The sequence below is a fragment of the Bombina bombina genome, chromosome 7 (genome assembly GCF_027579735.1).
Source record: "Bombina bombina isolate aBomBom1 chromosome 7, aBomBom1.pri, whole genome shotgun sequence".
Lineage (NCBI taxonomy): Eukaryota > Metazoa > Chordata > Amphibia > Anura > Bombinatoridae > Bombina > Bombina bombina.
In genome coordinates this window covers 504890484-504915084 of record NC_069505.1, presented here as the reverse complement: position 1 = coordinate 504915084, position 24601 = coordinate 504890484, and the positions used below count along the sequence as shown (strand labels likewise).

General features: G+C 40.5%; 1 protein-coding gene across 1 annotated transcript in view; it reads right to left on the bottom strand.

Annotated features, from left to right (window-relative positions):
- LOC128666899 (cytochrome P450 2G1-like) overlaps positions 1-24103 on the bottom strand; it is a 68273-nt gene extending 44170 nt beyond the window's left edge. The window contains exon 1 of the mRNA XM_053721710.1: positions 23917-24103. Within this exon, the coding sequence (XP_053577685.1) occupies positions 23917-24099 (183 nt within the window). The 5' untranslated portion in view covers positions 24100-24103. The remainder of the gene's footprint in view (positions 1-23916) is intronic.
- Positions 24104-24601: the final 498 nt, after the last annotated feature.

Genomic DNA, 24601 nt, shown 5'->3' with positions numbered 1-24601 from the left:
TAGCTACAAAGTAACTATTAGTTATATTGCAGCTATCTTAGGGTTTATTTTACAGGTAAGTCTTTAGTTTTAAATAGGATTCATTTATTTAACTATAGTAAATTTATTTCGTTTTATTTAAATTATATTTGTTAGGGGGTGTTAGGGTTAGGGTTAGATTTAGGTTTAGGGGTTAATAACCTTATTATAGTAGCGGCGACGTTGCGGGCGGGAGATTAGGGGTTAATAATTGTAGGTAGGTGGCGGCGATGTTAGGGAGGGCAGATTAGGGGTTAATAAAATGTATTATAGTGTTTGCGAGGCGGGAGTGCGGCGGTTTAGGGGTTAATACATTTATTATAGTGGCGGCGATTTGCGGTCGGCAGATTAGGGGTTAATACTTGTAGTTAGATTGTGGCGACGTTGGGGGGGGCAGATTAGGGGTTAATAACTATAATGTAGGGGTCGGCGGTGTTAGGGACAGCAGATTAGGGGTTAATAGCTATAATGTAGGCGGCGGCGATATCGGGTCGGCAGATTAGGGGTTAATACTTATAGTTAGATTGCGGCGACGTTGGGGGAGGCAGATTAGGGGTTAATAACTATAATGTAGGGGTCGGCGATGTTAGGGACAGCAGATTAGGGGTTAATAGTTATAATGTAGGCGGCGGCGATATCGGGTCGGCAGATTAGGGGTTAATACTTGTAGTTAGATTGCGGCGACGTTGGGGGAGGCAGATTAGGGGTTAATAACTATAATGTAGGGGTCGGCGGTGTTAGGGACAGCAGATTAGGGGTTAATAGCTATAATGTAGGCGGCGGCGATATCGGGTCGGCAGATTAGGGGTTAATACTTGTAGTTAGATTGCGGCGACGTTGGGGGGAGGCAGATTAGGGGTTAATAACTATAATGTAGGGGTCGGCGGTGTTAGGGACAGCAGATTAGGGGTTAATAGCTATAATGTAGGTGGCGGCGATATTCGGTCGGCAGATTAGGGGTTAATAAAATAATGCAGGTGTCAGCGATAGCGGAGGCAGCAGATTAGGGGTTAATAAGTGTTAGATTAGGGGTGTTTAGAGACTCGGGGTACATGTTAGGGTGTTAGGTGCAGACTTAGTGTTTCCCCATAGGAAACAATGGGGCTGCGGTGTTAGTTTTTTTTCAGCCGAAACTCCCATTGTTTCCTATGGGGAAATGCCGAATCTTAACAAGCTAATACGGATTTATTCGGAGATACGGCAGCTATTTCGGATTCATTCGGTAGATTCGGAAGTATTTTAATTCGGAAATCCGAATCGATCCGAATCTCCGAATTTACCGAATTTACCGAATTTCCGAATTAATCCGAAACGAACCGCACATGTCTAATAACAAGGTCCTTTGGGGTCCAGATGACAGGAAGGATTGTGTTAGTCCTTTTCAACCTGCAGCCTGGTGACCGAGTCGGGGGAGTTCCACGGCGTCTCTCTCTTTTTTCCGATTCTTGGGGCTAGAGTTTCTCTCCTCTGGGTGAGGTTTAGGGGCTTAGCGCCTCTTACTTCCGTTTGGGTGGTTTTGACCTTCTAGGGTATCCAAGGTCTGGTCCCTGAGGTATTTTCTTGTGACTCCTTGGGAGTGTTCACCCCTCCGGTTCTTTAGGGAACTTGGTTTCAGTTGGGTTGCTCCCTGCAGGGACTTTAGACATTGTGGTCTCCTTGGGCTCCGCCTAGGGGTTCTTCCTGGTGCTGGAAGATTTTCCACGTCCTTTTATGCTGTCCCTCCGGGTCGAGAGGCGAGGTGGAGAATAGCCTTGCTCAAGTGTTTTGTTCTCGAGGGATCCCTTTGTTTTTAATGGCCTAGGGGTTTTTGTGTCCTCGCTGGGGCCTATTCCTTAGCTCCTTGGAGCATAGGGCCCTGTCAAAGGGTAGTCTCGCCTTTGGGATGGGACTCGCGAGTTTCTCGCTGTCCAAATCCTCTGTCTCATGTGTTGTCTCTCCTAGAGATCTGGTTTTATATCAGATGGGGGATGTCAGTCCAGAGTTTCTAGTCGTTTTGGGGCTCGGGTCTTCCTCGCTCTGGGTATTCCAGTAGCTGAGGTTGTTCTCCTCAGCGTATTCCCTTTCAGATCCTGTTGTGGTCAGTTGGGATCTGGGGTGGGCCCGGGGTTCCCTTGTTAGCCGGGGGTAGCTCAGTTGGTATGGCCCTGATTACATTCAAGCCTGTTAAACGATCCAGGATCACAGGTTCGATTCCCGGCAGGGCTGCCTCATCCCTTCATATCACCATGAACTATCTGGTGCGCAGATTTTCTGAGTGCCCACGCTCTCTCCGATGTTCCTTATGCTTATGGTTAGGTTTCCCTTGGCTTGCTGTCTTAGCCTTTTGGCTTTTATGCTCTCTTTGAGGAGATGCTGCTGCGAGGGCACCTGTTTGGAGCTAGCAAGCTATTGTTGAGGGATTTCAACCTTTGCCTTGGAAATTTGCATCTCGGTCCCCTTGTGGCCTTGTATCCTGTGGGCAGGTACTTTCTCCTTTCAGTCCCCTTCTTTATAAGGGAGGCTTGTCTCCCCTTGCGGGAGTGTGATCTCGGTTTTAGTTCTCCTGTCTTCAGGAGGTTGGGACAGTGGGGTAGCCTTGTTTTGAGATAACGTCTCTCTGTGCTGCTCTTTTCCACACGGTATCTGTGTGTAGCTTTAGCCAGATCAACGGGTCTACGGTCTATTGACTGATTGTCTATGTGGTGTTTCAGGTTCCGGGCACTTTCATAGTGGCTGTGCCATTTTTCTCTGCTCCTTTTGTTGAGCGGGATAGGGGCTCTTCTATTCCCCGGTTTCAGACCTGCCTATGCTGGGCTGGTCTGTCTAAGTTGGTGCACTGTTGCTTGTACCTAGTGTGGCGGGCCTTGTCGGGTTTCTGGTTCCGCTGTTCGGCTCTGGGGCTGAGCTTTGTAGCATCCTAAGAGTTGTATGTGGTTCCTCGTTGAGGTTCTCTCTGAGACCTCTGTGGGGATGTGGCGGCTTTTTGCCTCAGAGTGTACCCTTGTGGGGGTTTCACAACTTAGGTCTATTGGCCGTTTTTGGCTCTAGCATGTCCTTTTCTTTGCCATCTTGGATGGCTGCGTGTTCTGGACTCAGGTGTTTACTCATCTGGGTCTGTTGCGGAAGAAGTTTCCTGAATCTTCAGTGGGCTGAGTTTGGATGACTTTGTCTCCCTTTTCAGCTGGTTCGATAGTTGGCTTGCTGCTGGGCAAGTGAGGTTCTTCCTTTCAGCCTGCTGCAGCTGTTTGAGCATGTGGCATACTGGCTAGCCACTTGCACGCACTTGCAATTTCGTTCCGAGGACTGGATTCTGATTTGCTTATCAGTTGAAGAAGAAGGCAGCTACGTAACGGTGGGGGGAGTTCAGCTGCCATATTTACCGGTTATTAGAGAGGTTAGCGACGCTGATTAGGAAAGAAGCAAGGCGGCAAGGTGGGAGGGGTATAGTGCAGGCGCATCTTCGGTTTTTGATTTTCAATATACAATCATGTTAAATGAAGTGTTGACTGTCCCTTTAAATATTATTGGGCATAACCACCATATATGTAACAATGTACCTATCTCTTCACATTCTCTCCATAATTGTTCTGAGGAGTTAGGGAATATTGCTTTAACCCTGTTAGGAGTTAAATACCACCTCATCAATAATTTATCATTTGTTTCTTGTATACTAGCTGAAATTGAAGCTTTGGCATGACGTTGAAAAATTATATTCCATTCTTTCCTTGTAGGGGGGATTATAAGTTCTCACAACCATGCTGATGGTAACTCAGAAGTTGTAGCTGTCATTATTATTTTAATATATTTAGTATGCCTTTTGTAGGTGATTTTCCTGAGCAGGGTACTTCAAAAGGGAGCCTTTGTCTAGTTAAATACTGTTTCTTTGAATGTGTAATTAAAAAGGATTTAAGCTGAAAATACCTAAACCAAGGGTTAAATATCTTCACCCCAATATTAGTTAATTCTAATTTTGACTTTAGAGTGTTTCCATTCATAAAAATATAGAATGGTAATGAGTCCTCCAATGTTCGTATATAGATTTCTCCTATATAATCATTAAATGATAAGGATTCATCTAATATAATAGGTGTAAGTGGGGATGGTATTGTTGAAATTGGATTTTTTAATTTTAGAATGATTTTCCATGTTCGTAACAGTTCTTTTAAAATAGGGTATTCTTGCATTATTTTAGGCCATTTTTTATTGGTAACCAGCAATTGCCTCCTAACTGTCTTACTTGTATTAAATGATGCTCTAATTGTACCCACTCTTTCTGTTTTGAATTCTTACTCCAATCGACTATTCTTTGTAGTATTGTTGTCCTCCTATATTTCAATAAACAGGGTACCCCCAGCCCCCCTTTATCCTTTGGATGGTAAAGGGTTATTTTAGATACTCTTGGGGCAGTTCCATGCCATATATATTTATTTAATAGAGATTGAAACTTAGTAATATAAGAGGTAGGTAGAGGGATTGGCAGTGTCTGAAATAAGTATAGTAGTCTCGGGAGGATAGTCATTTTTACAGCTTGGATTCTCCCAAACCAGGAGAGAGGTCTATTTTTCCATCTGTTTATTTTTATCTGGGTTTCTTGAAACAGTCTGTCATAATTTAGTTTAACTAGATCTTTTTGGTTGTTTGCTATGGTAATTCCCAAATATTTTATAATATTTGAGGTTATTTTTAAATTAGTATTTTGGGTAATTAATTGAAGATTAACTTTGTCTATTCCACAACTCAAAAGTTCTGATTTTGAATGATTTATAGAAAAGTTTTAATATTTACCATAAGCTTTAAGTGTGGTTAAAACTGCAGGGATAGATTTAACTGGGTTCGATAGTGTGAACATCATCTGCATATAGTGAAATTTTAAAGTTAATAGCACCTATATTAATGCCGTGTATTTTATCGTTTTGCCTAATTTTAGATGCCATCACTTCAATTGCTAATGCAAATAATATGGGTGATAATGGACACCCTTGCCGTGTGCCATTACTTATATTAAACGGTACTGATAGAGAGTTGTTAAATTTAACAGTTGCATAGGGGGCTTTATATAAGGAAAAAATTTCTTCTACGAATAATTTACTAAAACCAAATTGATATAAGGTAAAACGTAGCAATTGCCAGTTAAGCTGATTAAAAGCTTTTTCAGCATCCATCGCTAAGATAACAGTTAGGATACCTTCTTTCTTCACAAATTCTAAAATCTGTATGACTTTATTAGTGTTATCCCTTGCTTCTCTCCCTGGAATAAAACCCACTTGATTAAGATGGATAAGATGGGGCAAGAAATGATTTATTCTAGTGACTAAGATTTTCCCGTATATTTTTATATCTAAATTTAGTAGGGAAATAGGTCTGTAGTCACTTGGAGAATCCATTGATTTCCCCGGTTTTGGAATAACAGCTATTCTAGCTTCTAACATACTCAATGGAAAGGGGTTACCTATATCTATTTGTTGAAAAACAGTTAGTAAATGGGGAATAAGTATTTTCTGAAAGGTTTTGTAGTATTTTGCCATTAAACCGTCTGGACGAGGGCTTTTTCCCATTTTTAAATTTTTGATAGTATCTGTTAATTCTTTAATTGTTATTGGTTGAGCCAACATATTTTTCATATTTATAGAGAGAGATGGTAGACCTGTACCTTGAATATATTCCTTACATTCTTTGACAAAATCTTCCGAAGAGGATTTGTCTTGTAAATTATACAATTCTGAATAATAATTACTAAAAATGTGTCCTATTCCTTTATAGTCTTAACGTTTTTCCCTTCTTTAGTTTTTAATTCATGTACATAAGATTTAAGACTCTTCTTTTTAAGTGTCCTTGCTAATAGTTTCCCAGATTTATTACCTTCATTAAAAAATTTCCTTTTTAAATAGAAAGCTGATTGACAAGCTTGTTGGTTTAATTGGTTTTGTAATAGCTGCCTAGTATCTGTCAGTTGTTTTAATATTTTGTCATCTTTAGGATGAAGTTTATGTAAATGATCTAATCTCGATAGATCCGAAGTTAAGGAATTATATTTTTCCCTTTTTTTTTAAGTATGCATTGAATTTTAAAGGATCCCCCCTAACGTAACACTAATGTGTTTCCCATAATATTGATAGAGTCACATCCGGTGATTTGTTTATACTAAAAAATTCTTGGAGTGACATAGAGAGCTTCTGTATAATAACTGGGTCAGACAACAGGAAGTTGTCTAATCTCCACAGGAAGGGGGTGTTTGGTTTAGTAGGCCAGTCTAAAGAGATTATCATTGCTGAGCGGTCTGACCATGAGGTATGACTGATATAGGCTCTATTAATAAACTGTAAACTCTTCTGATCAAGAAAAATATAATCAAGACGGGAATATGTTTTACTTGAATATGAGAAAATGGAGTAGTCTCTTTTATTGGGGTTAAGATATCTCCATGAGTCATGTACATGTTTGTTAGCAAAAATAGACCAGATAGTTTTGAGTGTTTTCTGAGAGACTGTGGATTTCGACGTAGAAGAGTCTAACTTTGGATCAAAAGGGAAATTTAAGTCTCCTCCTAGAATTAACATTGCTTGAGCAAAGTCTAGTATTCTATTAAATATAATATTTTTGAAAAAAATCAATATTAGTTTTATTAGGTGCATATATATTTATAATTGTCACTTGGCTCCCGTATAGTATTCCCTTTATTGCCAAATATCTACCCTCTTTATCTTTATCTACTTTATGTAGTAAAAATGGTATCCCTTTCCTAAGTATAATACTAATTCCTCTCTGCCTAGAATTGAACGAGCTATGGTAATGGCAATCAAAGTTAGATTCAAATTATTTTGGCTCTCTATTTGGTCTGAAATGTGTCTCTTGAAGCATCAAGATATCCGCCCCTCTAAGCTTAAAGTCTAGAAATGCCTGTTTCCTTTTTTGGGGTATATTAAAACCTTTTACATTCTGTGTAATTAAAATTAATTGTTGTTTATTAGTATGTGCCATATTCTAAATATGAATTGGATTTATGGATTATATATTGCTGAAGATGCTTAAACGTTTTGTTAAAAAATTGATACATAACTAATATCGCTGAATATCTGTCATAGACATAAGTCATACAGTTCAACATATTTCTAACAATCCTGGTAGTTAATTGGTAATATAACATACCCTAAAGTAAAATATAAAAAAACACCATAAATGACTTCAAAATGAAGCCAAAACTGCATCTCTCTTTGAGAGTGAAGTTTAAGGAAGGACCTTGGAGACCATTTTTTTTTGTTGATTATATGAATTAGCTCTTTACAAAGCAAGAACCTATGGTAGCTCTATAAGAGCTCTAATAGTTCACATATAGTTTACAAATATCTAATATGCATATTTACTTAATATATATCTAGTAAAGTTCAAGTTAATTGTGTCTAATTTTTAACGATCAAAACATTACAAAGTAGATCAAGAACTGTACCTCTCCATATTAGAAATTAGAGATAAAATTATTTGTCTCTTAAAGAATCTTCTCTATCCATATTTAGTGGAGCTCCTGTATCTCTAGAATTTGGGCTTTCCATCCCTATATCTGAGTTAGCAATAGTCCCCTTTTTCTTCACAGGAATCATTTTCCATTTTTCTTGCAGTCCCCCCTTAGTATTTTCAATGTCAGTTGTGCCCTTTACCTGTGAGCTTAGTGATAGATCTGGTTGCTCTATTCCTAAAGCTTTGCAAAAGTCCAGTATCTCTATTAATTTGGAACAGGTGATTCTTTTATCTTCATATATTACTGAAAGATGAAACGGAAAGCCCCATCAGTAATTTATCCTTTTTGATCTTAATAGAGTAGTAAGAGGAGCATATTCTTTTCTTCTCTGAAGTGTTCTTGGTGATAGGTCCGCATAAAATTGTAATGTTAAACCTCTGAATTTAATTGGTTGTTTCAACCTTGACACTGTCATTATTTCCTTTATCTTCGAGAAACTTTTGAATTTTAAAATTATATCTCTTGGTGGTGCAGTATCTGGTGGTCTTGGCCTCAGAGCACCATGTGCTCTCTCCCATTTAATATTTGTTAAGGGGGGATCTGTCCGCATAAAAGCAAAAAGGGCCGACTCAGGGACCCCTCTAATCCTTATATTTTCACTCCTACTCCTATTCTCTAGGTCTTCCATTTTGTCCTCTAACATAGCAATTAGATCCGCTTGTTGTTCCGTAGTTGTTTGGATGTTAGTTAATTCTTCTTTTATAGTTGATTCATTATCTTCCAAGGCTTCTATTCTGAAACCCAAAGTGTGGAAATCCTGACGAAGGTCTGATAATTCTTCTCTGATGCAGGATCTAAGTATATCTGTGAGATCTTTAGTGGAAGCCATAGAGGGAAGAGTATTTTCAGTTATTTGGGTAGTGTCCACCGGTGGAGTTAAGGAGGTGATACTTGTAGTAGGGAAGTTCACACTTGATTCTGGTGTTTCTTTATTATTTACTTTTTGTTGACAGTTTTCTGCTGGTGTAAAAAATGTGCTTACTGTCTGTTCTCTATTGCTGGTAGTTTTTGTCTGTTTTGCAGACTTAACACTCTTCTTTGACGCCATTCCCCCCCCCCCTCTGTAGGGCTGTAGATATATATATATATATATATATATATATATATTTATTTATTTTTTGTAAAGTTATTTTTCCTAGACACCTTTTCCCAAAGAGATACAGTAGAATATTAAACCAGTATTTATATTCTTAGAGCACTTTTAGCATACTCATAGAGCTATCATATAGCCATCCTTGGACAAGTTTAGTAGAAATTCAGCATGGTTCAGCAGTTTAAAGGTGATACAAACAATTTTATTTTTTTATTTATTTATTTACCAATTTAAAGTGTATTCAAAGTGTATTCTCTTCAGCCTACTACAGGCATACACAGTCAGGCATATACAATCTAGTGTTTAATCTAGTGTTTGATTTATACCAGAGTTCTCACATATTTTTCATATATTTTATATGCTTTATATGTTTTATTTATGCCACCTGTCTTATATGCCTTAAATGCCTTATATGTTTTGTATTATGCTGTATTTTATATACTCTGCATATACTTTGCATATACTTTATGTTCCATACACCAGTCTTAAAAAGAAAGAGAAGTCTCCTAAGTCTCTTAGGCTTTCGGCTCTTTGATTACGTCTAGGAGCCTCCTACACACCCATTGCTTCCCGTTTTCGGCACTGTTGTACCTGTTATCAGCACTAAGGCATTTGAGCTTCAGAGGCCCTGGAAACCCCAATTTTTCCTTGTGTAGCTCACTCTGAGTCTGAGACTCTCACTTCTCCGCTTCTCCACCTCTCCCGCCTCCCCAGTCACAGAGGATACAGAGGCCGTCAGTGTCAGCTTCCCTGCCTTTTGTGATGAGCGTTTTCCAGCCGTCACTATGTCTGCTGGGCCTGACAACATACCCCTCTATCGATCGGCCAGACAGGGATCAGCAATCAGTGAACAGTGATCAGACAACGATCAGCGGGTTCCTTCCCGCTTGCTCCCGTATGGGTGTACGCCTCTAATCTTTCTTCCGTGTCTCCTGAGAAGCAGGGTGTGTAGAGGCATATCATACCATCGGGCACTTCAGAGGTTTGTTACTTTTGTAGCTGTTTAAGTTACCGTTTTCCTGTTGTACTTAGTTGCCATTCAGCCGAATAGCTGCATTATGGTAGTACAATAATAGTAACATCAGTTGCTTTAATGTTGTCTGGTGTTGTTTAAAGATACATTTTTTTTTTTTTAACTTGCTGAGAGATTTCAGTATTAGCCGGTTAACCAACGGAAGGAAGGATGCAGCTCACATATAGCTATAACTATAGCTTTAGCATGTTATTTATTCACTCCATTACCATTATCCACTTATTATTTGGATTATTTGCTTGCTTGCTTGCTTTACCATTGCTTTACCATTGTCCTTTAAGATTCTTTATGTGTGTCTTTAGGTGAGACTTTAAGTGAGTCTCTCTATAAATTTTTCTTGCATAGGTCTTACATAGGTCAGGTCTTAGGAGCTCAGGGCTCACACCGCCATACTTGCTGCTGCCAGCTCCTCCTCCCTCCTCTTGGTTTTTTTTAAGCAGAAGTGCAACTCACACTGCTAAACTTCAGTGTAACCTTGGAGTTCTTTAGTTCGGATATTGCCTCCCCCTTCTTGTCAGGTCTTGTTGAGCCTTGCGAGCTGTGCTTGTTTGGGTTTCTTTTCGGATTCAGGGGTAAACTTCCCGTTTCTCTTCTGCTCTCCTTGCTTTCTCCCTCCTGGGAGTGGTCAAACAGGGTTCCCTTTGTTGGTAAGGGGTGTATGGTTGGGGACTGACTGTAGGGCGATGGTGTCTCTTGGAGGACTGTTTGCTCAGTTGAGTCTGTTTGCAATTTCTAGCCTGTCTTCCGGGCTGTCTGCTGGTCAGTGTCCTAGGGGACTTTTCCCTTCCTGTTTTCTCAGCTTCGGACGAAGCAATTTTTTTAGTTGAGTAGTGGTTCAGGCCTGGTGCCCTCAGAATGGGCCGCCTATTGTACCCTCCCATTTTGGCATACAGTGTCCTCTTTAGCTTTTGATATTGTTTTCCCAAAAGTAGTGAATGCAGCTGTGAACTCTTTCCAATTAGGAAGAGAAACATAAATTATGCTTAACTGATCATTTCCTTTTCTTCCGTTGGCAGGAGTCCACAGCTCCCTGCCCGTTTTGTAATGTGGGGCGTCTTAGTTTTATTCTTCTGGCACCTTTCACCCTGCTATTTCTTCTACTGTTCCCTGTTCCTCGGCAGAATGACTGGGCGATGAAGGAAGTGGGGGAGGTATTTAAGCCTTTGGCTGGGGTGTCTTTGACTCCACCTGGTGGCCAGGTTCTTATTTCCCAAAAGTAATTAATGCAGCTGTGGACTCTTTCCAACGGAAGAAAAAGAAATGATCAGGTAAGCATAATTTATGTTATTCTCAAAAATATCAAAAGCCAAACACTTGTAAGGCGGCCATTTTTTTTACATTCCTACTTTTTGGAAAAGTCCATGTAGAAAGTGTTAAAGGAGCAGTAAATACAATAGATATGGACAATAAGCAAATGCATGATAAATAGACAATGCAAAACACTTAGGGGTAGATTAATTAAGCAGCAGATGTTTCAGGTCTGCTGGAAACATAAGTTATGAAGCAGCGATCGTAAGATCCGATTTGGATGATTGACACCCCATGCTAGCGGCCACGATTGGTCATGAATGTGGAGGGTGGCATTGCACAAGCATTTCACAAGAAATGCTTGTGCAATGTTAAATGCTAACAGGGTATGTTGTTGGCAATTAGCGATGTTCAGCGGACATGATTTGCTATAGCGAATTATGTCCGCTCGACACATGATAAATCTACCCCTTAGGGGCATATTTATCAAAGTGCGAGCGTACATGATACGATGTAGCATATCATGTCCGCTGCACATCGATAAATACTCTGTCAGCATTTATCATTCACCAGAACTGCTTGTGCAATACCGCCCCCTGCAGATTCACGGCCATTCAGCCGCTACCAGGGGATGTCAATCAACCCGATTGTATTCTTTAGACCGCTGCTGCCTAACTTCTGTTTCAGAGCCCTTCAGACTCGCCGGAAACAAGTGGCATTAAGCTCCATTCGGAGCTTGATATTTCGGCCCCTTAGGGGGATATTTAACAAAGGTCTGGCAGACCTGATCCGACAGTGCGGATCAGGTCCGCCAGACCTCGTTGAATGCGGCAAGCAATACGCTCTCTGTATTCAGCATTGCACCAGCAGCTCACAAGACTTGCTGGTGCAACGCCTCCCCCTGCAATCTTGCGGCCAATTGGCCGCTAGCAAGGGGGTGTCAGTACGATCGGGTTGAATTCTGGTGATTTCTGTCCCCCTGCTCAGAGCAGATGGACAGCATTATGGAGCAGCGGCTGTCTGAAGACTCGCCAGAAACACGGGCCCACAAGCTCCATACGTTATGTCTATTTTCCTTCCTCCTGTATCATGTGACAGCCATCAGCCAATCACAAATGCATATATGTATATATTGACATATATTGCAGAGAATTATACCCAGACAAGTACTAACTTCCTCCTTTGCAATTTTAGTTAGAATCTCTATATTCCATCGTCTGGAACACCCCTTAATGGGACTCATAGTTTAACCCAGTTGCCATGTCATGTTCAATTTGCTTTTGTGATTTCCTTAAATGACATTAAAGGGGCATTAAACTCAAAATCTAATACTTCATAAAAAAAATTTTATACATATTTTTTTTAAAAATGTCACAGTGCAGCTTCATTATTTATTTACGGTCAGATTACGAGTTTTGCGTTATGAGGGGTGCAGTACTAACTTGCACGTTATTGTCACCGCTCACTTTCCTACAACACTGGTATTACCGGTTTTTATAAACCTGGCGTTAAAAGGCAAGAAGTGAGCGTAGAGCAAAATTGAGCTCCATACCGCAGTCCAATACCAGCGCTGCTTAAGTCAGCGGTGAGCTGGTTGTACGTGTTCGTGCACGATTTCCCAATAGACATCAATGGGGAGAGCCGGCTGAAGAAAAGTTTAACACCTGCAATAAAGCAGCGTAAAGCACAGTAATGCAGCCCCATTGATTGCTATGGGGAAACACATTTTATTTTTTCACCTAACACTCTAACATAAACCCTGAGTCTAAACACCCCTAATCTGCCGCCCCCGACATCGCCGACACCTACATTATACTTATTAACCCCTAATCTGCCGCTGCGGACATCGCCACCACCTACATTATACTTATGAACCCCTAATCTGCTGCCCCCAACATCGCCAACACCTACATTATATTTATTAAAACCTAATCTGCTGCTCACAACATCGCCAACACCTACATAATGTTATTAACCCCTAATCTGCCGCCCCCAACTTCGCCGCCACTATAATAAACATATTAACCCCTAAACCGCCGTACTCCCGCATCACAAACACTAGTTAAATATTATTAACCCCTAATCTGCCGCCCCTAACATCGCCGCCACTATACTAAATTTATTAATCCCTAAACCTAAGTCTAACCCTAACACCTCCTAACTTAAATATAATTAAAATAAATATAAATAAAACCTAATATCATTACCTAAATTAATCCTATTTAAAACAAAATACTTACCTATAAAATAAACCCTAAGCTAGCTACAATATAACTAATAGTTACATTGTAGATAGCTTAGGGTTTATTTTTATTTTACAGGCAAGTTTGTATTTTAACTAGGTAGAATAGTTACTAAATAGTTATTAACTATTTACTAACTACTTAGCTAAAATAAATACAAATTTACCTGTAAAATAAAACCTAACCTAAGTTACACTACCACCTAACCTTACACTACAATTAAATAAATTACCTAAATTAAATACAATTAAATAAATTAAATACAATTAGCTAAATTACAAAAACAAACACTAAATTACAGAAAATAAAAGACAAATTACAAGATCTTTAAACTAATTACACCTAATCTAATAGCCCTATCAAAATAAAAAAGCCCCCCCCAAAATAAAAAAAATCCCTAGCCTAAACTAAAGTACCAATAGCCCTTAAAAGGGCCTTTTGCGGGGCATTGCCCCAAAGAAATGAGCTCTTTTACCTGAAAAAAATACAAACAACCCCCCCAACAGTAAAACCCACCACCCACACAACCAACCCCCCCAAATAAAATCCTAACTAAAAAAACCTAAGCTCCCCATTGCCCTGAAAAGGGCATTTGGATGGGCATCGCCCTTAAAAGGGCATTTAACTCTATTGCGGCCCAAAGCCCTAACCTAAAAAATAAAACCCACCAATACACCCTTAAAAAAACCTAACACTGACCACCTGAAGATCCACTTACAGTTTTGAAGATCCGACATCCCTCCTCAACGAAGCTGGGAGAAGTCTTCATCCAAGCCGGGAGAAGTGGTCCTCCAGACGGGCAGAAGTCTTCATCCAGATGGCATCTTCTATCTTCATCCATCCGGCGCAGAGCGGGTCCATCTTCAAGACATCCGGTGTGTAACATCCTCTTCCAACGACGACTACTCGACGATGAAGGTACCTTTAAGTGATGTCATCCAAGATGGCGTCCCTTAGATTCCCATTGGCTGATAGAATTTTATCAGCCAATAGGAATTAAGGTTGAAAAAATTCTATTGGCTGATGCAATCAGCCAATAGGATTGAACTTCAATCCTATTGGCTGATCCAATCAGCCAATAGGATTGAGCTCACATTCTATTGGCTGATTGGAACAGCCAATAGAATGTGAGCTCAATCCTATTGGCTGATTGGATCAGCCAATAGGATTGAAGTTCAATCCTATTGGCTGATCCAATCAGCCAATAGGATTTTTTCAACCTTTATTCCGATTGGCTGATAGAATTCTATTAGCCAATCGGAATCTAAGGGATGCCATCTTGGATGACATCACTTAAAGGTACCTTCATTCTTCGTGTAGTCGTCATTGGAAGAGGATGCTCCGCGTCGGATGTCTTGAAGATGGACCCACTCTGCGCCGGATGGATGAAGATAGAAGATGCCGTCTGGATGAAGACTTCTGCCCATCTGGAGGACCACTTCTCCCGTCTTGGATGAAGATTTCTCCCGGCTTTGTTGAGGACTTCTTGCCGCTTCGATGAGAACTTCTCCCGGCTTCGTTGAGGATGGATGTCGGATCTTCAAAACTGTAAGTGGATCTTCAGGGGTTAGTGTTAGGTTTTCTCCTACATTGGTGTGTCCGGTCCACGGCTTCATCCTTACTTGTGGGATATTCTCTTCCCCTACAGGAAGTGGCAAAGAGAACACACAGCAGAGCTGTCCATATAGCTCCCCTTAGGCTCCGCCCCCCCAGTCATTCTCTTTGCCGCTCTAACTAGTAGCACCTCCACGGAGGTGGTGAAGAGTATGTGGTGTTTAGTTGTAGTTTTTATTTCTTCTATCAAGAGTTTGTTATTTTAAAATAGTGCTGGCTTGTACTATTTACTCTGCAGCAGAAAGTGATGAAGATTTCTGCTAAGAGGAATATGATTTTAGCACCAGTAACTAAAATCCATTGCTGTTCCCACGCAGGACTGTTGAAACCAGAGAACATCAGTTGGGGGGAACAGTTTGCAGGCTCATCTGCTTCAGGTATGATCAGTCATTTTTCTAACAAGACCATGTAATGCTAGAAGACTGTCAGAAAATCCCTCTGGGATAGGTAAGCCATTTTCCTTACAGTATAAATAGATGGCTTATATTAAGGGCTCTATGCTGGTTGACACTAATTGTGGGCTTAATCGATTGCTTTTAAGCATATTTTTGGCAATAAATAAGGTGTTTTTTTCAAACTTAAAACACTTTTGGGGTTTAATTTGCGCCTGGCACTTGGTTAGACTCCTATTCTAGTCAGAAAGGCCCCTCCACTCTGAAATGAAGAGGAAGGAAGCCTCATTTTCAAGCCTCAATTGTGCAGCTTTTTTTGACTAGGCAGTTCATGCAGTTTCATGTGGGGAGTCCAGAGGCTCAGAAAAGGACTCCAGACAGGTTTATTTGCTACCAAATTTATCCCTTAGGAAGTAAAGGTTACAGTGGAAGCTGTAGCAGGGGACTGTACTGTGTTAACCTGTTAATAACTGTTATTAGCTCCGTTTTGGGCACTGAGGGGTTAATTGGTCTGAAAATTTGTGTGCAATCTTTTCAAAGCATTAAGACACTGTGGTGAAAATTTCATTAAAATCAGATGTGTATTTAATGGTTTTTTGATGTTTCAATAATAAAGTGTGCATTTTTATTATTTAAAGAGACAGTAACGTTTTTGTAAAAAATAATTTTTATTGCATTGAAGTTCTGTTAAAGTTTGTCAAACATGTCTGATCCTTCAGATATCCTATGTTCTGTATGTTCAAAGTCCAAGGTGGTTCCCCCATTAAATTTATGTGTGAAGTGTGCCATAGCGTCCAAGCAGCTTAAGGACCATTCATTCCCACTTAAAGATATAGCCCAAGATGATTCTTTAGCTGAAGGTAGTGGAGATAGCTCGCTATCCTCTCCTTCTGTGTCAATACCAGCTATGCCCGCGCCAGCGTTGCCCAGTACATCTAGCGCACCAATGATGATTACCATGCAACAGTTAGCGACAGTAATGGATAACTCTCTTTCAGCATTTTTATCTAAACTGCCAGCCTTTACTAGGAAGCGTGATTGCTCAGTTTTAAATACAGAGAATGAGCAAGCAGACGCAGAGGATAATTTATCTGTAGTGCCCTCGCATCAATCTGATTTGGCGGTGAGGGAGGGCCTGTCTGAGGGAGAAATTTCTGATACAGGGAAAGTTTCTCAGCAGGCAGAGCTTGATACCATAGCATTTAAATTTAAGCTAGAACACCTCCGCGCCCACTTAAGGAGGTCCTAGCTACACTTGATGATTGTGAACCTTTGGTGGTTCCAGAAAAATTGTGTAAAATGGACAAATTCTTAGAGGTCCCAGTACACACTGATGCGTTTCCGATACCCAAGAGGGTGGCGGATATAGTGACTAGGGAATGGGAGAGACCAGGTGTACCTTTTGTTCCCCCCCCTATATTTAAGAAAATGTTCCCCATTGTTGACCCCAGAAAGGACGCGTGGCAGACGGTCCCTAAGGTAGAGGGAGCAGTTTCAACACTAGCTAAACGCACGACTATACTAATAGAAGATAGTTGCGCTTTCAAAGATCCTATGGATAAAAAATTAGAAGGTTTGCTTAAGAAAATTTTTGTTCAACAAGGTTTTCTTCTTCAACCAATTTCTTGCATTATTCCTGTAACCACGGCAGCGTCTCTTTGGTTTGAGGAATTAGAAAACTCGCTCCAGAAGGAGACTTCTTATGATGAAGTCATGGACAGAATTCACGCTCTGAAGTTGGCTAATGCCTTCATTACAGATGCCGCTTTTCAGTTAGCTAAATTGGCGGCGAAAAATTCAACTTTTGCAATCATGGCGTGCAGAGCGCTTTGGCTAAAATCTTGGTCGGCGGATGTGTCGTCCAAAGCAAAATTGCTTAACATTTCTTTCAAGGGTAAGACCCTATTCGGGCCAGAGTTGAAAGAAATTATTTCGGATATCACTGGGGGAAAGGGCCATGCCCTCCCACAAGATAGGCCTTTCAAGACTAAAAAAAAGTCTAATTTTCGTTCCTTTCGCAATTTCAGGAACGGACCAGCTGCTACCTCTTCAGCCACTAAGCCGGAGGGTAACGCATCCCAGCCCAAACCAGCATGGAAACCATTGCAAGGCTGGAACAAAGGTAAACAGGCCAAGAAGCCTGCTGCTGCTACCAAGACAGCATGAAAGATTAGCCCCCGATCCGGGACCGGATTTAGTAGGGGGCAGACTTTCTCTCTTTGCTCAGGCTTGGGTAAGAGATGTTCCGGACCCCTGGGCACTAGAAATTGTCTCTCAGGGGTACCTTCTAGAATTCAAAGACTCTCCCCCAAAGGGAAGGTTCCACATGTCTCGCTTATCTTTAGACCAGATAAAGAGACAGGCATTCTTACAATGCGTAGAAGACCTTTTAAAGATGGGAGTGATACACCCAGTTCTGATGCTAGAACAAGGGAGGGGTTTTTACTCAAACCTGTTTGTAGTTCCCAAAAAGGAAGGAACTTTCAGGCCAATTCTGGATTTAAAAATACTAAACAAGTTCCTCAGAGTTCCATCATTCAAAATAGAAACCATTCGGACAATTCTACCAATGATCCAGGAGCATCAATATATGACTACCGTGGACTTAAAGGATGCGTACCTGCATATTCCTATCCACAAAGATCACCATCAGTTTCTAAGGTTCGCCTTTCTGGACAAGCATTACCAGTTTGTGGCTCTTCCCTTTGGATTGGCCACTGCTCCCAGAATTTTCACAAAGGTGCTAGGGTCCCTTCTAGCGGTACTAAGACCAAGGGGCATTGCAGTAGCACCTTATCTAGACGACATTTTAATTCTAGGGTCGTCCTTTCACAAGGCAAAGGCTCATACGGACATTTTTCTAGCCTTTCTAAGGTCTCACGGGTGGAAGGTGAACATAGAAAAGAGTTCTCTGTCCCCGTTCACAAGGGTTCCCTTTCTGGGTACAATAATAGACTCGGTAGAAATGAAAATTTTTCTGACGGAGGTCAGGAAGTTAAAACTTTTGAACACCTGCCGAGTTCTTCACTCCATTCCAGAACCCTCCATAGCTCAGTGCATGGAGGTAATAGGACTAATGGTTGCGGCAATGGATGTGGTTCCTTTTGCTCGAATTCATTTAAGACCATTGCAACTGTGCATGCTCAAACAATGGAATGGGGATTATGCAGATTTGTCTCCCCAAATACAAATGGACCAGATAACCAGAGACTCACTCCTCTGGTGGTTGGCTCAGGATCACCTGTCTCAGGGAACGAGTTTCCGCAGACCGAAGTGAATCATTGTCACGACCGACGCCAGCCTCTTGGGCTGGGGTGCGGTCTGGGAGTCCCTGAAAGCTCAGGGTCTATGGTCTCGGGAAGAATCTCTTCTTCCGATAAACATTTTGGAATTGAGAGCGATATTCAATGCGCTCCAGGCATGGCCTCAACTAGCGGAGGCCAAATTAATCAGATTTCAGTCGGACAACATGACGACTGTAGCGTACATCAATCATCAGGGGGGAACAAGGAGTTCCCTGGCGATGAGGGAGGTATCCAAGATCATAAAATGGGCGGAGGATCACTCCTGCCATCTATCAGCAATTCACATCCCAGGTATGGACAACTGGGAAGCGGATTATCTGAGTCATCAGACTTTCCATCCGGGGGAGTGGGAACTTCACCCGGAGGTTTTTGCCCAGTTAACTCAACGATGGGGCATTCCAGATCTGGATCTGATGGCGTCACGTCAGAACTTCAAAGTTCCACGTTACGGGTCAAGGTCCAGGGATCCCAAAGTGACATTAGTAGATGCCTTAGTGGCGCCTTGGTCGTTCAATCTAGCTTATGTCTTTCCACCGTTTCCTCTTCTCCCCCAGCTAGTAGCCAGGATCAAACAGGAGAAGGCTTCGGTAATTCTGATAGCTCCTGCGTGGCCACACAGGACTTGGTATGCAGACCTGGTGAATATGTCATCGGTTCCACCATGGAAGCTACCTTTGAGGCAGGACCTTCTAACTCAAGGTCCATTCGAGCATCCAAACCTAGTTTCTCTGCAACTGACTGCTTGGAGATTGAACGCTTGATTCTAGCGAAGCGTGGCTTTTCGGAATCAGTCATAGATACTCTGATCCAGGCTAGAAAGCCTGTCACCAGGAAGATTTACCATAAGATATGGCGGAAATATCTTTGCTGGTGTGAGTCCAAGGATTACTCATGGAGTAAGATTAACATTCCAAGGATACTATCCTTTCTCCAAGAAGGATTGGAGAAAGGTCTATCAGCTAGTTATTTAAAAGGACAGATATCTGCTCTGTCTATTCTCTTACATAAGCGTCTGGCAGCTGTGCCAGATGTGCAGGCGTTTGTACAGGCCTTAGTTAGGATCAAACCTGTTTACAGACCAGTGGCTCCTCCATGGAGTCTAAATTTAGTTCTTTCAGTTCTTCAGGGGGTTCCGTTTGAACCTCTACATTCCATAGATATTAAGTTACTATCTTGGAAAGTTTTGTTCTTGGTTGCTATTTCTTCTGCTAGAAGAGTGTCTGAATTGTCTGCTTTGCAGTGTAATTCACCTTATCTGGTGTTCCATGCAGATAAGGTTGTTTTGCGTACCAAACCTGGTTTTCTTCCAAAAGTTGTTTCTAATAAGAATATTAACCAGGAAATTATTGTTCCTTTTCTGTGTCCTAATCCAGCTTCTAAGAAGGAACGACTGTTACACAATCTTGATGTGGTTCGTGCTTTAAAGTTCTATTTACAAGCAACTAAAGATTTCAGACAAACATCATCCTTGTTTGTTGTCTATTCTGGTAAGAGGAGAGGTCAAAAAGCGACTGCTACCTCGCTTTCCTTCTGGCTAAAGAGCATCATCAGATTGGCTTATGAGACTGCTGGACAGCAGCCTCCTGAACGAAGTACAGCTCATTCCACCAGGGCTGTGGCTTCCACATGGGCTTTCAAGAATGAGGCTTCTGTTGAACAGATTTGTAAGGCAGCGACTTGGTCTTCACTGCATACATTCATTAAATTTTACAAATTCAATACTTTTGCTTCTTCGGAGGCTATTTTTGGGAGAAAGGTTTTACAAGCAGTGGTGCTTTCCATTTAGGTTACCTGACTTGTTCCCTCCCTTCATCCGTGTCCTAAAGCTTTGGTATTGGTTCCCACAAGTAAGGATGAAGCCGTGGACCGGACACACCAATGTAGGAGAAAACAGAATTTATATTTACCTGATAAATTCCTTTCTCCTACGGTGTGTCCGGTCCACGGCCCACCCTGGCATTTAGTCAGGTTTAAATTTATTTTTCCAAACTACAGTCACCACTGCACCCTATGGTTCTCCTTTTTCTCCTAACCGTCGGTCGAATGACTGGGGGGCGGAGCCTAAGGGGAGCTATATGGACAGCTCTGCTGTGTGTTCTCTTTGCCACTTCCTGTAGGGGAAGAGAATATCCCACAAGTAAGGATGAAGCCGTGGACCGGACACACCGTAGGAGAAAGGAATTTATCAGGTAAATATAAATTCTGTTTTTTTAACGGTGTATTGGGTGGGTTTTATTTTTAAATTAGGGCTTTGGGCCTGCAAAAGAGCTAATTGCCCTTTTAAGGGCAATGCCCATCCAAATGCCCTTTTCAGGGCAATGGGGAGCTTAGGTTTTTTTAGTTAGGGTTTTATTTGGGGGGTTGGTTGTGTGGGTGGTGGGTTTTACTGTTGGGGGGGTTGTTTGTAGTTTTTTTTTCAGGTAAAAGAGCTGATTTCTTTGGGGCAATGCCCCGCAAAAGGCCCTTTTAAGGGCTATTGGTAGTTTAGTTTAGGCTAGGTTTTTTTTATTTTAGGGGCTTTTTTTATTTTGATAGGGCTATTAGATTAGGTGTAATTAGTTTAAAGATCTTGTAATTTGTTTTTTATTTTCTGTAATTTAGTGTTTGTTTGTTTTCTGCAATTTAGCTAATTGCATTTAATTTAGTTAATTGTATTTAATTTAGGTAATTTATTTAATTGTAGTGTAGTGTTAGGTATTAGTGTAACTTAGGTTAGGTTTTATTTTACAGGTAAATTTGTATTTATTTTAGCTAGGTAGTTAATTAATAGTTAATAACTATTTAGTAACTATTCTACCTAGTTAAAATAAATACAAAGTTGCCTGTAAAATAAAAATAAACCCTAAGCTAGCTACAATGTAACTATTAGGTATATTGTAGCTAGCTTAGGTTTTATTTTACAGGTAAGCATTTAGTTTTAAATAGGAATAATTTAGGTAATAATTGTAGGTTTTATTTATATTTATTTTAATTATATTTTTAAGTTAGGGGGTGTTAGGGTTAGACTTAGGTTTAGGGGTTAATAAATATAATATAGTGGCGGCGACGTTGGGGCGGCAGATTAGGGGTTAATAATATTTAACCAGTGTTTGCGAGGCGGGAGTACTGCGGTTTAGGAGTTAATATGTTTATTATAGTGGCGGCGATGTCTGGAGCGGCAGATTAAGGGTTAATAATTTTATTTTAGTGTTCGCGATGCGGGAGGGCCTCAGTTTAGGGGTTAATAGGTAGTTTATGGGTGTTAGTGTACTTTTTAGCACTTTAGTTATGAGTTTTATGCTACAGCGTTGTAGTGTAAAACTCATAACTACTGACTTTAGAATACGTTACGAAGCTTGCGGATAGGGTGTACAGCTCACTTTTTGGCCTAAAAAAAAAAGCTTGTAATACCGGCACAATGGAAGTCCTATTGAAAATAGACTATACGCAAATTGCGTAAGTTGATTTGCGGTAAGGCCAAAAAAGTGTGCGGTGCCCCTAAATCTGCAAGACTCGTAATACCAGCGGTAGTAAAAAAGCAGCGTCATGAGCCTTAACGCTGCTTTTTTACTCATAACGCAAGACTCGTAATCTAGCCGTTAGTTTGCTTTCCTTCTAATTTAACACTGTAATTTAGTGTTTCCATGTTTCTATTCCCTACGACGAGGCTAGAGTGTATTCTGTGCTGCACAGTGATTGGCTGATATGTGCAGGAGCTTATTTATATCAGTGCCTAATTGGCTACCGTAAAAGAAGTAAAATAAACAACATTTAAAGGGACATGATACCCAACTGTTAAAGCACATGAAAGTAATGCAGCATAGCTGTAAAAAGCTGACTAGAAAATATCACCTGAGCATCTCTATGTAAAAAAGAAATATATTTTACCTCAATTGTTTAAAGTAGTCAAACTTCTCTGTAAAGAGACTTTAAGCAGCCAGTCAGGATGGTTGTCCCAAGACTTGAAAGTGAGTGTGCATCTGCCATGTGCAGGCACAGTCATGTTACTTTCCTATTCAGTTTAAGTAAATTCTATGAAATCTCATGAGATTGCAGCAAAGGCAAAGCATGACCTCAGCACTGATGACTGGCTGCTATTGTTTTTTTTTTCTTCAACTTGCAGCTTGACAGTAGCTGAAGTATAACTGTTTACACAGCACTTACTCTGGGAAGCTAAAGAAGTTTTGAGGTAAAATATCTTCCTTTTTCACATAGAGATGTTCAGGTGATATTTTCTTGTCAGCTTTTTACAGCTATGCTGCATCACTTTCAAGTGATTTAGCATATGGGTATTATGTCCCTTTATGAAGTATGGCAAATTGTACTTAAACTCACGACTGGCTCAAGATATTGTGCTTCCTGGGTCCTAGAATGAGATGACGCCCCCACAGTAGTAGCATTACTGATTACTATATCAACCTACTAGCCTGGCTGCTGACCTTACTAAGCCTGCCTACCTGAATGCAACCAATGCTTATGCACAGTTGTGCAATAAGTTTGAAGGAACTTAGGGGAGAGATGTACTTGTCCTAGCTTCATTCTCACCCCTGACCGATTCTGTGTCTTTGTGAATGATGAGGTTATGCTGCTAGGAGCCTGTGACTTTACCCACTTAGACACAGGACTGGACTGGTCTGGGCCTGACAGTGACTGACCATTGTGAAGTGCTGCCTGGGTCCATCTGACCCACTTGGTCCTATGGTTGAGCCGGCCCTGGTTAAGCTTGCATGATTCTGCACAATTATGGTTTAGATCAGAGCACATTTACATCTTTTCAGAGAAATGGAGATCAGTATTTTCAAAAGGTATGTACCTAGACATCTCTTGATTTGCCAAATTTTTCTTGAAAAATTACTCATATGTTTTTCTAACATTTCTTTTAGAATGCAACACTTTATGGGACATAACATTCTTGTTACATGATTTAGATAAATCATACTATTTTAAACAACGTTCTAATTTAGTTTTATTATCTAATTTGATTCATTCACTTAGTATCCTTTGTTAAAGGAGCAGTAATGCACTACTGGGTGCTAAGGGACATCCAATAACAAGAAATGTGTGTGCAGCCACCAATCAGCAGCTGCTGAGTCTACCTAGGTATACTTTTCAACAAAGGATAAAAAAGAGCTAAACAAATTAGATAATAAAAATAAACTGTAACGTTACTTACAAATCCATGCACTATCTGAATCCTGAAAGAAAAAAATATGAATTTCATGACCCTTTAATTTCTGACATACTATAAATTTAATGTCTCTTTACATATTTTGTTTTCTTTTAAGTTGCGCTATTCCTACATCGTTCCTCTTCCCTCTTTCATCAAAATGTTTCTTTCCTCATACACAATATAAAATGTCATAATCGCATTAGATATAAAAAAAGTATAAACCAATGTTTGTAGCATCTATCTAACATTCTATACATTATAAATAATAGTTCTTACAACTTCAGACACTTTCACCTTTTCTTGAATTATGTACCAGGCTAAAAACTCACCTTAAAGAAAGATTTGAAGGTGTCTTTGCCACATATCTGCAGGATGTTACCTAAAATAGGCAATGGTGTGGGTCCAGGGGGCAATTTCCCTTTGCCTTGTAGCCTGCTAGTCTGTAGTATGTTTAGCAGAAAGAAAACCACACATGCTATGAGCAATACTGCTGATACCCCAAGAACCTCCATACTGATCAGCTCTCAATGCGTCTACAACCCTTGTGTATGAGCCTTTTTATACAGCAACTCCTTAATCAGTAATGTACTTGGCGTCCTGCCTTTATGTGTACAACAGTCCAGTGAGTGTCACAAAGAAATGAACTTGCCTGAACCTTTACCGTATCCTTGTTAAGAGTACATGTTGGCAGTATATTATCTCACCTGTGGTTTTCCTTGGCAATAATACACGTTGTGTAAGATTTTAATGTGTATAAATGTAGTATTGCTGTAGTTATAGAAAGATGGCATTATTACAGTTATAAAGAGGTTAATATGTTCTGTTTACTATTTTAAAACATCAGGCATGGAGCAATGCTGAGGTAGCCAGTTTACGTATACCAAGAGTTAAGATCATATATGGGTAGAGAAGTTTGCTGTAGGTAGCAAAAGCTTACAATAGGGTAGAGCACCTTATTTGGAATAGAGCCAAAAGTATATGGTCAGCATTCTTAAAGGGTATAAAGGTTAGGAG